The sequence below is a fragment of the Aotus nancymaae genome, unplaced genomic scaffold, assembly GCF_030222135.1.
Source record: "Aotus nancymaae isolate 86718 unplaced genomic scaffold, 86718_ANA_hifiasm-v0.15.2.pri h1tg000006l, whole genome shotgun sequence".
In the NCBI taxonomy this organism is placed as follows: Eukaryota; Metazoa; Chordata; class Mammalia; order Primates; family Aotidae; genus Aotus; species Aotus nancymaae.
In genome coordinates, this window is record NW_026988417.1 from 59,685,562 (window position 1) to 59,699,443 (window position 13,882).

Below are 13,882 nucleotides of genomic sequence, written 5' to 3' on the forward strand. Positions count from 1 at the left end.
CTTTCATGAATATGTTTTGACTCTGAGACCACCAAGTTCTTCATTACCTTTCAATATTTAGCTATACATGCATGTATGGACAACAATTCATAAATAAGTGAAATGAAACCTTTGTGACGGAGATTTTCAACCAAAGTATGTGGTTCTGAAAAACTGTATATATTTTTTTAAAACCCACTATGCAAACAAATTTGATGTCACAAATTACAATGTATTTTTTAAATGTGGCAGTTAGACCATTTGCTTTATATGAGTTGATTTTCACTTTTTTCCTAAGTATTTACAACAGTTATGAATGTATTCTTCCATTCTCAGCTTCTGTTATTTCTAACAATAACTCTAAGAATTATATTTTTTATTATACAGCCTTCATAAAATTAATACTTAGGTATGGGATAAAGACTATGTATGGAAAAATCAGTATCAAAATGTTTTGAGAGCTTGTCTTTGACTTTTGCTGATAATTCCATCTCCTTTGCCATTAGTCCTTAGCAATGACTGACTTTTTTTTTTTTTTTTTTTTCGGATGAAGAGTAGGAAAAACTCACAGATTAACTGTTTTTTTAAAAAAATTTTTGGCCAAACAAGTAACTGATTACTCCCTATTTTGTGAGTTACTTAACATAATGTTTTCATAAATGTTCTTACAGTTGAAGAAAATGTAGTGGAAAGCACAATAAACAAGGGAGCATGTTAAATTTAAAGGGTATGGACTCTCCAAAAAAAAAAAAACTGTTTTATTGGAGTGAGGGTCTGCTAGCCCAATTCCTAGTAAGAAATGTATTAATGATTATGACCCCCAGGGATTTGGTCTCATATGGAGACAATACTTTCTGAATGGGAAAATGGGCAGGTATCCTAATGTAACTTTACTCTTCTGGTCAAAGTAAATTAATTAAAAGACATAATGTTTGAAAGAAGGCAAAACAGTAAGAGGCAGGAAGCTGGAGGAAAATCATTATAAGAAGACAGAAGAGGTTATTAGGGCTTGAAAGAAACAAAAAATAAAGTGCATTTGGGGATAGAGGAGCAGATAGGAAAAAAAACAGAAAAAAGTCGGAGTAAGAAAAATTTGATACTATAATGCTAAAATAGTCAACCTAATTATTTTGGGACCCCAAAGATATAAGTAAAATAAAAGTAGCTAATGCAAAAGCTATAATTTGTGATTATAACTATTTTTTGAAGGAAGAATAAAAAATGTAGAAGTAACTATATACATAAAATGTGCTATTTTAATAAAAAAGGAGACATTGTTTAATGCAAATAATTTTATTATGTATTTACAAGTAATCTGACATTGGGTAGAAGAAATACCTACAATATCATTTTAATATAAAATGACAAATGACTTTAATAAATTAAAATGACCATTTTTACTGAAAAATTAAATAGCAATCATGTAAAAATAGTTTTAAATTATCAGTAAATTTTTCAGTATACTACTTTAAATATAGCACAAATGGGTTCCTTGAGTGTTCAAAGAAACAATGGACAAAGCATATGTGTCATCAAGTAGATATGATTTGGTGGACTGTAAGAATGGGATTCAGTAAATTAAGAAAGCAAGCTGAGTGATTTCAGATCCTTTTACTTATCAATATGAAGGAAGAGAGTGCTGAGAATGTGACATTAATTGGTGATAAATGGTGGTACCCTGTTACCTTTTGTGGGGGATGAGCAGTGAATTCAATGAATCAAAGAATGCCAGAAATAATAGAGATGGTAAGCAAGAACTGCTTAATGTTCATATCACGTGTAATAATGAAATCACAACTATGGTTTAGTACTTCAGAATATACTACTATTTTCTAAACCTTACGATATTTTAACCTTTGAATTGGCAGGTAATTTGAAGTTATCATTATATTCACAGGTTAAAACATTAATGTTAAAGAAATCTATATGGAACCACCATAAGGACAGTTAATTTTCACAAATAACAATTAGGCTAAAACAACTACATGTACAGAGTACATAATAAAGTACAAAGAATTCACAACCTTAAAGAATTTAATATTTAACTCTAGTGATTTTTATTTAATAAGATTTGATAAATTTTATCTTAAACGTGCAAACAGAAAAGGGCACAATTGGTTCCACTGAGATTGTACCAAATGACAAATCAGAAGCAGGATTTGATACATCCTTAGATTGCAAGAATTTAAGGTGCACCACTTATGAATTAAATGAGATCCTGCTAGGGAAGCTTTGTTTAAACTGTTGTTACCTTGGTATTCAACGTAGAGAGCCGAAATGTAAAATACGTTTGGTCCTTATGTAGGACTAGCCACACCAATTGTGCTTACAGTTTATTTTGTTTTGTATTTACATTCATATAACATAGATATCAGTATAAAAAAATTGTCAAGAAAACATTTTTTCCACAACACAAAATACCAGTATTTTGCCAAGGATCTGTTATTCCAATTACTCAAATACTCAAACGTTATTTGTTTGAAGCAAAGAAGCAAATACTGGCCACATGTAGCATTAACCATGCAGTTGTTAACAATACAGGCTAAAGATGATGAGGCTTCTTTGAGAGCTGCCACACATCCACAAAGGTTAACTGATTTCCCTTGACCTCATCCAGATTGGATTCTGAACAATTTTTCTCGCCCCAGCAATTATGTAAAAATTATCAGAAAAATTACTCACTCCAAGGTCACCTGAGCCACAGCGTCCATTGAACTGTATCCATTTTCCATGAAAATCTCTGTGTACCGGCCCATCTTGATTGCCTCTAGCCATTCACCTACTGATCTGTAGGCCCCAGATCCTGGCGGGCTATGTTCTGCCAATAAATTAGATACTCTAAAACACATAAAACATAAATATTATAAGTAACAATTTAATTCTTTCGTAACAAAGTTTACTATAATGTAACTCATATTCAATGGATCTTTGAGTCTCTAAGTATATTTATAAGGGGAAAGTATGCAAATGCTAATATGGAAGAAAACAATTTAAAATCCAGGAGAACACAAAATCAGTCTACTGAGATTACTTTATCCGTAAGTAATGAGGAATGTGTTGATAAGTAAATGGTATGTAAAACAAAGCAATAGCTAAAAATTTCATGGAGTACTAATAGATGAACACAGAGAATTTTTAGGACAAGAAAATTACTCTGTATGATTCTGTAATGGTGGATACATTTGTCAATCTGTAAAATGTACAACACCAATAGTTAACTCTAATGTAAATTATGGGCCTTGGCTGATAATTATGTGTTAATACTGGTTCATCAATGGTAATAAATGTGTCATTCTAGTGGTTGATGCTGATAATAGGGTGGGGGAAGGCTACATATGTGGAGGGTAAAGGGTACATGGGAGATTTCTGTACTTTCAATTTTACACTCAATTTTGCTATAAACATAGTATTTCTCTAAAAATCAGTCTACCAAATATTGTCATATAATGATTTAGATATACTACCCTTTTGTTTATGAAGATAAGGAAAATGTTACCCTCTATAGATATGTGAGATAATTTGTGCAAAGCCAATCAATTATAGACTTGCTAGAGGAACTTATGCTCATTTAAGTAAATTTCTCTGCAAGTTAAGGAACTATTTATTATTTATTTTATGCTCTTATATAGAGTGCTTCTTAATTCACTTAGGAGTGGCAGAACATGAAAAACAAAATGTAACCCCAAATACAAACCAAAACTTAATAGAATCGACTAAATCAAAAGATGCTTTTAACGTCACTACATTCATTCTCTTTGGCCAATAATAATGATATGATGATGATGATGACTTTTAGAAATGTATCTTAAAGAAATAATCAGAAAAAAAATGGCAAAAAGAAACTAAACATCAAAAATAATTTACTTGTCCATCATGTAAATTTACATGATTTACATGTGAAATTTACTTATGTAAATTGCAACTATAAGCAAAGGACACAAAATACATTTCTTTCTACTCAGGTTTTCTCCACTCTCTTACATTCCATTTACATTTGAGTGTAGTTTCTTCAAAACCAATTTTATAAAATCACTCTGGTTGAGATGGGCAATGATCTCTCTTTTGCCATAATCTGTCAGCACTTTTCAAACTACAAAATGACTGACCTCTTGAAAACATTCAACCAACACCACTACCACCTCCCACTTCACTCTTGAAATCCTACTTTGTCTCAACATTTTTAAAATCACAATTTTGTGTGGGTGTGTGTATGTTTTTTTAAATTGTATTTTAGGTTTTGGGGTACATGTGAAGAACGTGTAAGATTGTTGTATAGGTACACACATGGCAATGTGGTTTGCTGCCTTCCTCCCCATCACCTATATCTGGCATTTCTCCCCATTATCCCTCCCCAACTCCTCACCCCCACCACTGTCCCTCCCCTAGTTCCCCCCAACAGACCCCAGTTTGTGATGCTCCCCTCCCTGTGTCCATGTATTCTCATTGTTCGACACTCGACTATGAGTGAGAACATGCAGTGTTTGATTTTCTGTTCTTGTATCAGTTTGCTAAGAATGATGATTTCCAGGTTCATCCATGTCCCCACAAAAGACACGAACTCATCGTTTTTTATGGCTGCATAGTATTCCATGGTGTATATGTGCCACATTTTCCTGTGTATGTTTATGCATGCTGCTGTATTCTCCTCAATCTCCTTTGCCTGCTACTTTTTTTTTTCCCTGACTTTAAAACTCAAAAGGAGTCAGGACTTGGCCTTATATTTTTCTTTTTAGGCTATAACTCCACTGTAGAGAATTTTACTCACTTTCATGTCTTTAAAAAGTATCTACTTGTTAAAAATGTTTATCTCCAAATTAAGATTCTTCTGTATCCATATGCCTATTTTGTGCCTCTGTATTTCTGAGAGAATCTTCTCCACATCCGTGTGCCCTGAAGTCCTCCCCATTATAGTATGATACAACAGTCCATCTCTTCCCTTTCCTCATTTTTATCAAAATCTATCATTGTGCATACCATCTATTCAACTTTCAATATATTGTACAGCTGTACATTATATTTTATACATTTAATGTACATTTTTGTACATTTAATATTAATACCACCTTATTTCAAGATCATGTCTCACCTGCACAACCAATCTAGCCTTCTAGTATTCATCTTGAATTCTACTCTCACTCCCCACTGCAAAACCAAACACACATTTGGTTTTGAAGTTTTTACTTTGTTCAGTGTTTTTCACTCAACAGTGTATTGGCTTCATAAAGGCAAATACTTAGGTCTATTTGCTTAATGCTGTATCCTCAGCACCAAGCCCCAGCATGACACACAGTATAAAGGTGAATACATGTTACATGAATAAATGAATATGTTATAGTGATTTTTAGCTATTGGGCATGAATTGTTAGAAAGAGAAATGCAGAAAGACACAGTTGGAGAGTAAAATCAAAGAATTGCAATTTTGATAATAGCAAGGTCTAGAATATAAGCATGGAAATAAAGAGTACAAGGTAGATTTGAGAATAAAATCATTGAAGGAAAAAAATCAAGATATTTAGAAATATTTGAATATTATCTACATGGTGAGGTAGGTAGGGATGAAGAAAGAGTGAGACAATGGACCATGAACTAACACATTTTAGAGTCAGGATATGCAGATAACTGAATAAAGGAAAGGCAGTGAGTGGTACAGTTGGTCTTAAAGCAAACTCTGTTTAAACAAAATGTAGAAAGCTGAATCCTATATATTGTATACTTAGAAATGTTTTAAATGCTCTCAAATTATAATGATGATGCCTATATAAATTAATATAATTTAGAACATTAAGTACTTTTTTACTCCTTTTGTATGTCCATTTGTGATAATGTAATATAATTCAAACAAGTAGATGAGAGAAAGTTTTAATATTTTACATGACAATAAGAAGTTTAAAAGCAGATATTTGGGGAACAACATAAGGAATAATTGCTAAGAAGATACATTATTCATTTGCTACTACAGGAAGTTAATGACGCTTGAACAGAATTTGAAGATTCATTCCTCATTTGTATTTAAAATGACTTTTCATCTAATAAACAAATGTTATGTCATAATCATAGAACTTTTATAACTTGATCAACAAATTGTTTTTCTTTTAGTCCATGTTAATAGGCAGCCAATTTAGTTACTGACATGTGCTTGTAAAAATAGACAACTGCCTCAAACATAGTGAAAATAACAGTCTGATAAATTTTCTAGTACATAATAAAACTGATTTATTTTTTGAGAAGATAACTTTGCTTTTCAGATAAAGAGAAAGGAAGGCCTTACAAATATAAAACATTATTTAAATGCATTTATGTGCTATTCAGAAAAGTAAAAAATATGCTCATTTACTCACACAAATTTTCTCCACAAGATTACTCATTTATCAGTTTTAAATCTCATTCAAACCACAGGCTAAATAATTAACCAAAAATCTGTGTGCAACTGGATAACAGCAGACGGTCCCTAAAATTGTTAATGTTCCTACAAAAATCCTATGAGGATTAAATGTATTCTAAAGAAATCAAAGAGTAATTAATGTTAGATATCTCTGGTTGAAAATATATCAGTGCTTAATTGGCTTTTCCTTATATTATAATCTTATATTCCTTCTCCTCACATATCCTTCAAAATGCATGAATATACACACATTTAAGTTTTTTTTCCTTTAATGATACCTGAATGTGGCTATAGGTCATTTTTTTCTGGACCTGGCATGTTACACTATTAGATTAGGTATAGGTGCTTTTAAGTATCATTTAATCACATATTTCATTTACTGTAAGAGAGTAACATGCAAAAACTATATTCAAATAAATTAGTGTCATATACACTCATTGATTAATGTCAATACAAGCATAACTTAATTGATAAAATATTTGTGACATCAATCTGAATTATACATTCTGGAAAATCATTCAGATCTGGCCTTGTACCTGCATGATGCATTAACCAGAGTCTTCAAACTACTTGGGTTACGTATCAGCTTGTCCAACATGTTGACTATGTCATCAAACTTGGGCCTGCTATTTCGGTCTTTCTGCCAGCAATCCAGCATTAATTGATACAGAGCAGCAGGACAATCCATGGGGCTTGGCAGACGATACCCTTCTTCTACTGCTTTAATAACCTGTACGAAACAAAACAGAACCAGTCCCCCAATACCACAAATTTAGTATAGAATAGCTTCAGAATGTCCCAATGTCCAACTTTTATCCTTTCTTATCCTTACTCTTGCAATAACAACTAGCATTACTGTCTTTAAAATCCATGGCTATTTCCATTTGCTGCAAAATACAACAACATAAAATAAATATACTATCTTAATATAAAAGATAGGATTTCTTCACTTATTATAAACAAAATAAATGGTAATCATTTTTTCTTAAAATCTTGGTGAAGGGTGATTTGTAAAATTAATTGACATAAAAATATACAGTTCATGTTTTATTTATGCTTCCACTCCAGAATCAAATAAAGATGAAATTTTCTAGCGATTTTTCTGAAAAGTTGATGTCTTTTTAATGAAAAAATATGTGCACAGCCACATTTTTAAAGTAATAGAACTGCAATTTTACTTTAAAAGAGAATTTTGGATGGTAAATGATGGATAAGTCAAAGGCTAAATTAGCATAACTGTCTCATGTATCATTTAATAATGTCATGGTCTGACTGTTTATTATCATCTGCTGATTTCTGTCAGGAATCTGGAATGACTGTCTAGTAGCACAAGAATTATAAATATCCTTGATTTTAAATGTAACCATATATACAAGTAACAGCCTAATTGTGAGGTCATTTTATCAAGAACATTTGTAATGTTGCTGCCCCCATCAAAATATCTAACTTAAGAAGAAATTTGTTTATGCTACCAAACACAGCAATACAGGTTTTATTCCATTATTAAAATTCAAATATTTGAGTGGTACTAAAACAAATATTAATGAACATATTTCTTAATATCTTATTATGAATATTTCTTCAACAATTAACCTTAATTTCATTTTCTCACAACGAATTCAGAATGGATTTGATAAGTTGGAAAAAATGACTGGAATAGAAACTTTACAAAGATAATTTTAATTTTTTTCTTTTATTTTTTATTGACACATAATAATTGCATATATTTATGGAGTGCAGAATGATATTTCAAGACATGTATAAAATATATAATGATCAAATCAGTGCAATAAGCATACCCATTACCTCAAACATTTATTATCTGTGTTGTGAACATTCAAAATCCTCTCTTTTAGCTTTTTGAACATATACAAGAAATTGCTGCATACCATATTCACTTCACAGTGCTGCAGAACACAAGAACTCATTCCTTCTACCTAGCTGTAATTTCATATTCTTTAACAAGCATCCCCTCCTCCTCCCACTCCCTTCCCCTTCCTGGCCTTGGATATCTACATTCTACCCTTCTACTTCCATAAACTTATTTTTTTCAGAGACAAGTTTTAAGCATTGGCAAGAAAACATTCTCCTTACGATAAAGAAAATGGCACCTGACCCAATGCAGTGGCAAATAGAAAAAAGGTTAAATGGTAGATTTAAGAGACATAGGAGTAGAGAGGAGAGGAAAGTAATTGAAACCAAGCAAATTCAAGCCTAACATTGGATGGTAATTTTTGTTAACTTTAGGTAAGAACATTTCTGAGGGTAGAAGATGTTGTCAGATATAATTTGGGACTTATTTTATTTGAAGTGAGTAGGGAACACCCAGATGGCAACTTGCAGGAATCTGGCTAGAGCATAAGAAATATCTGGACTGATAATATAAAGATAAGGGTCATCAGCACTTGGCCACAGCTTGAAGTTGATGTAGTTAAATCCCCAACCCTGGCAAAGCATATAATAAAGGTTCTGAGAAATACCAATAGTTAAGTAGAGTCAGAGAAATAAAAAGTACTCAAGGACTCTGAAATTAAATGGTCAGATAAATTGAGTAACTTCAAGCAAAAGGCCTAAGAGCAGCCTACTACCTTAGTTAATTTACCTCAAAAACAATATAAGTACTTATAAGGCAAACTACAGGACACAATGTTTTCAACGATTATAACATATGAGTAACATAGATTATTAAAACTTATACATATTGAGAAATAAAATAAAACAACAGATAAATGAGAAACATAACAGCTAAAAATTTAAGAAAGAAATAGAAATGCTAAACAAATTTTAAGATAATATTTATTCTCACTGATGATCAAATAAAGGAATATTTTTAAAAATTATCATTTGCACACATAGATTGACAGAAATTTATTTATTTGCTGATTATAAGATTTCCCATTGCTGATAGGGCCAGTTTTTATTTCCTTTAATAGCATATATGTACCAAAATGAAACATCTTAATATAAATAGCTTGTCATGTAATATATTTGCTATGCAGTGAGAATAGTAATTCTTATTTACTCAAAACGTGATTTATTTCATAATTTGCCCTTTCTCCAAAGCTCCTACCCAGTAATTATATTTTTTTCTTTAGCACCTGTTTTTTTAAATAATTCTTCCTCCACTAAGCACAATACAGATGTTTAAACACCTTAATAAGTTATCTGACCAGTGTAGTTGTTTCTAGAATTTCTTTCTTAATAAGTCTTATTATCAGGTAAATTTATATTTAGAAATATAATGCTCTGTCTCTACATCAGCTTAAGAACTCGGTCCAGGTAATTAGATCGCTGAATTTAATTCTAAATTAATTGTTAGTATTTATTTTAAAAACAGATTTGAAATTATAAGTTCAGATTTTATATTTAGAAGTTTCATTTTTTTTCAGTTTTAACGATTGTTTTTCATAGTTCAGGGATAAATAAATGGCATTAGTACTCTGATAGGTTGTAAAATGTTGGAAATCTACCAAAATTGACCGAGTGCAATTTAGGTGTTCATTCTCCCATACGACTTATAATGTATAACCAGTTGGTTATAATCTTGATGGACTTTCTCATTACTATTAGATTTGTATAGGAGTTTTGAAAGGCTTTACTCACAAACACAGAATCCCACATAGTATATCACCCAAATAAAGTTTGCTTTTTGCAATAAAGAATGTATGTAAGTATCACAAATAGTTAAGTCCTCACTTAATATCATGGATATATTCTGAAAACTGTGACTTTCAGTGAAACAAAGTATAATAAAACCAGTTTTACTATAAGCTAGTTGATATAAACAAGAGTTAAGTTCCTAGGGCATATTTCTGGTCACAAAAACATAACCAAATTTCTGAAAAAGACCTAAAATGACTCTAATATTAAACATTGAAATAAATGTGACCTATACATACATATAAGAAAAAAATGACAAAAAGAAGTAAGATAATTACTTATTTCTTATTCCAGTTTAGGGCTGCAAGTGGCTGGCACCTATCCCAGCAGCTCAGGGAACAATGTGGGAACCAGCCTTGACCAGGACACCATCCCATTGCAGGACACACTCACATTCACACCCATACTCACTTGGACTGGGGCCATGTAGACACACCAGTTCACCTAAAGGACATATCTTTATATATGGAAGGAAACACACACAGACATGGGGAGAACCTACATACTCCACATAAACAGTGGCCCTGGCTGTGAGTTGATATATTTGTTTTCCTTATCAACATTATAACAAAGTGATGTTGAACAAAATGATGTTATTCCAGGAACACTTGTACTTCATGAAGTGCTGATAGTTTGTAACAACTCACTCTGCCTGAAGTAGAACAGATTTGCAATATTTGTATAGTGATGTGGTGTAAATATCCCTCCATACCAGTTGTAAGCTACTAACATGGTCTCGTCCAAGTAGAAATGTTCTAAAAATATGCTAGCTGGTAGAAGCTGGTTGGGGCACACCAGCACACACAGGTCATCATCCAGAAACAACAAGAATCACAGAACACCAGAATGGTATTTTAAAGGCACAGCTGAAGCACCAATATGAAGTCAAGATTCTGAAAGGATGGGTGCCACTGTTCACTTTGCAGCATATGTATTGTCAGAGACTTCCATGTTATGCTCCATTCCCAGTGACTCTTGCCAGAAAACACAGCAAGTTTCCATTGAACTAACAGTTACAAATTACTCATGCAAATAGATCAGCAGAAGAGAAGTCACTACGATGGCAAGGATAAATGATACTGAGTGGCAGGAAGCAGTTGGACTTACAGTTGGTTCAAAGAGAAATATGTGTGAAACACCCAAGAATGAGTAATTAGATCGGACCACCAGTTAAGCCACCACAACTGGCCAAGATCATAGTGAGGGGAATTCAGAGTGGATAGTGGAGGAGGGGGAGGATAAGGACCAAGTGAGATCCTAAGGTCAACTATAGCTATAGGCTGCAGTTCATCTAGTAACCTGCCTCTCTGAATTCTTTCTTAGGAGGAAGTGGCAACAGAACCATGAAACAGCTGCTCTCTGAACCTGTGTGAAATAGGTCTCTCATGGTAAGAGGATAAAGCATGATAACCACAAAAATTTGTCTCTCAGCTCTTCACCTGCAGAGATAGTAATTGGCCAACAACCATAGCTGCTGTGCTCTAAAACCCTTCATCACATGAGCACCTGCATAAAGTAAGTTTGCAGGCAATTATGGAGCATGGCAGGGATAATAAGACTCTTTTATACGGCATTTCTCCTAAGTAGATTGCACACGATCATCCTTCCTTCCTTCCATCTCTACTGTACCTGGAGACATATCTTTGTAACAGTCTGACATCTCTCCCAACTTCCCTTCATCCCTCCTTGATTTTTCTTAGGAACATTTTCCTTAATATCTAATTCTTTCCTGTTGACATAGGCTTCTTGGAGGGCCTAGATTAGCCTATGGATTATGTCATACCCATACAGACTGTTCGTGTATTATCTAAATTCATCCTTATTACAAATCTACAAGATAAAAATTATTATACACATTTCACAGATGAAACCAGGTTCCAGATAATTAGAAGGTTTAAGAAATTGCCCAGCTTTGGCCAGGTGTAGTGGTTCATGCCTGTAATCCTAGCACTTTGGGAGGCCGAGGCGGGCCGATCGTGAGGTCAGGAGATTGAGACCATCCTGGCTAACACAGGAAAACACCATCTCTACTAAAAATATGAAAAATTAGCCAGGTGTCGTGGCACGTGCCTGTAGTTCCAGCTACTTGGGAGGCTGAGGCAGAATTGCTTGAACTCAGGTGGCAGAGGTTGCAGTGAGCCGAGATCATGCCAGTGCACTCCAGCCTGGGCGACAGAGTGAGACTCTGTCTCAAAAAAGAAAAAAAAAGAAAAAAAAAAAAAAAGAAATCGCCGGTCTTTAACAGCTAAGAAGTGAGGGTGGCAGGATTCACAAATTAAGTATTTTTCGTCATGCAAATCTATGGTCTTTCCAACTTGGTGCCCAGTCACACCATTGTAATTAGAAATTATCATCACCACCCCTCAACACATATCAAAGAAAATAATTTTGGAGAGGTTTGAATGTTACCCTATAGAATTATATTTATTTGCACCATAAATAAATATATGTGAATGTCACCCTATAGAATCATATTTATTTGCACCATAAATTAATATATATTTACATATATATATTTATATAAATTATTATGTATTATGCCATATATATCTTTCCCCATAATTAGAATGAGCTATTTTGGAAGATAGTGCATTCTTCATCACAGGAGATGTGAAAATGTAGGCTTGGAAACTGAGCAGCAGGAAGATTAGAAAAATTATAGGGACAATTCAAGCATCAGCTATGTATTTCCATGAATTAATTTCTATCTAGGGCTTGAGTACCTATGTTGCTAGGCATTTACTTGAAATTTCACATATAAGAGCTGCTAATAGTAGATATGAAGCTGCCTACAAATGACTAGAGTTTATGAATATATTTCTGGAAGTAACTTCAGATGACATAGAAATAGTTTCAGATACATCAGTTTTATTCCAAGATTTCTTTCCTGTTTTCAATAGCTATTGAAGATATATTAAGTATGTATTTTTCTTAGCATATCAATCTTAGATCAGTAGACTTCCAGAGATTAAAGAGCTCTTGGAAATCTTCTACTGAAGTCTATTCCCTTTCTAATCACTGAAACTGACCAAGAATTGTAGAATCCAAGATGAATGGTTTTAAGTCCAAGATTTTTGTTTTGTTGTTGTTAAACAGCAAGGTACAGAAATTTTGAGCTGAAGTACTGATAATATTTTATGTGCCACTTTTTCAAAACTGTAAGAATTTTCATGAGGATAATAGTTCCTAAAATAATTACTTACATCTGAGGGCAGCATTATCCTTAAAAGATGAATATTCTTGGGTCCAAGACCCTCATTTCCGATTGTGCTGAGGCTAAGGAGTTGAGTAATTTGCTTACTGTCAAATTTTAGTATTTGCAGTATTTGCATGAGAACTAAATTGCTCATATCCCTTCTTTAGTTAATTACAACATGCTGACTGTTTTAGCACAAAAAGATGTAACTATATATATATATATACACACACACACACACATAAAATTTATACTACAGATATATATATATATATATATCACTTATACTGCAGATATATGTATATCTTGCACATCAGAAATGAAACAAAGAATAGAGGAAGAGAGGCACACCCATTACAAAGCTAGTTGACATTTTCTGGAGTCAAACAGTCTTTCTGCTTTACAAGTAAGATCTGGGCCAACAGAAGTAGTAATAAAATTACTGGATTAAAACTGGCCAGAAAAAGAAAGCACATAACCTGATTGCCTAAAACCAAAAAGGACAAAAATACTTCTAATACAAGAAGATTTAAAAAGGTTACTTAAATTAGCTTTTAAAATATTTTGGAATCTATGTACTTAGTAGAATCTATACAGTCATATATTCTGCAATAAATATAAGAGAAAGACCTTGTCACTAAAAATAAAAATGAAACAAAATGAAA

The 13,882-nt window shown here is 32.8% G+C and overlaps 1 protein-coding gene across 8 annotated transcripts in view; it reads right to left on the reverse strand.

The window, feature by feature from the left end:
• EPHA5 (EPH receptor A5) overlaps nucleotides 1–13,882 on the reverse strand; it is a 343,436-nt gene that overhangs the window by 9,645 nt on the left and 319,909 nt on the right. For 7 of the 8 annotated variants that reach the window (XM_064367513.1, XM_021666284.2, XM_064367510.1 and 4 more), the window contains 2 exons: nucleotides 6,898–7,091; nucleotides 2,662–2,817 (listed from right to left, as the gene is read on the reverse strand). In XM_064367513.1, the coding sequence (XP_064223583.1) occupies nucleotides 2,662–2,817; nucleotides 6,898–7,091 (350 nt within the window). Of the gene's footprint in view, nucleotides 1–709; nucleotides 2,818–6,897; nucleotides 7,092–13,882 lie in introns of those variants that run through there. The other variant, XM_021666293.2, reaches the window with a different exon arrangement.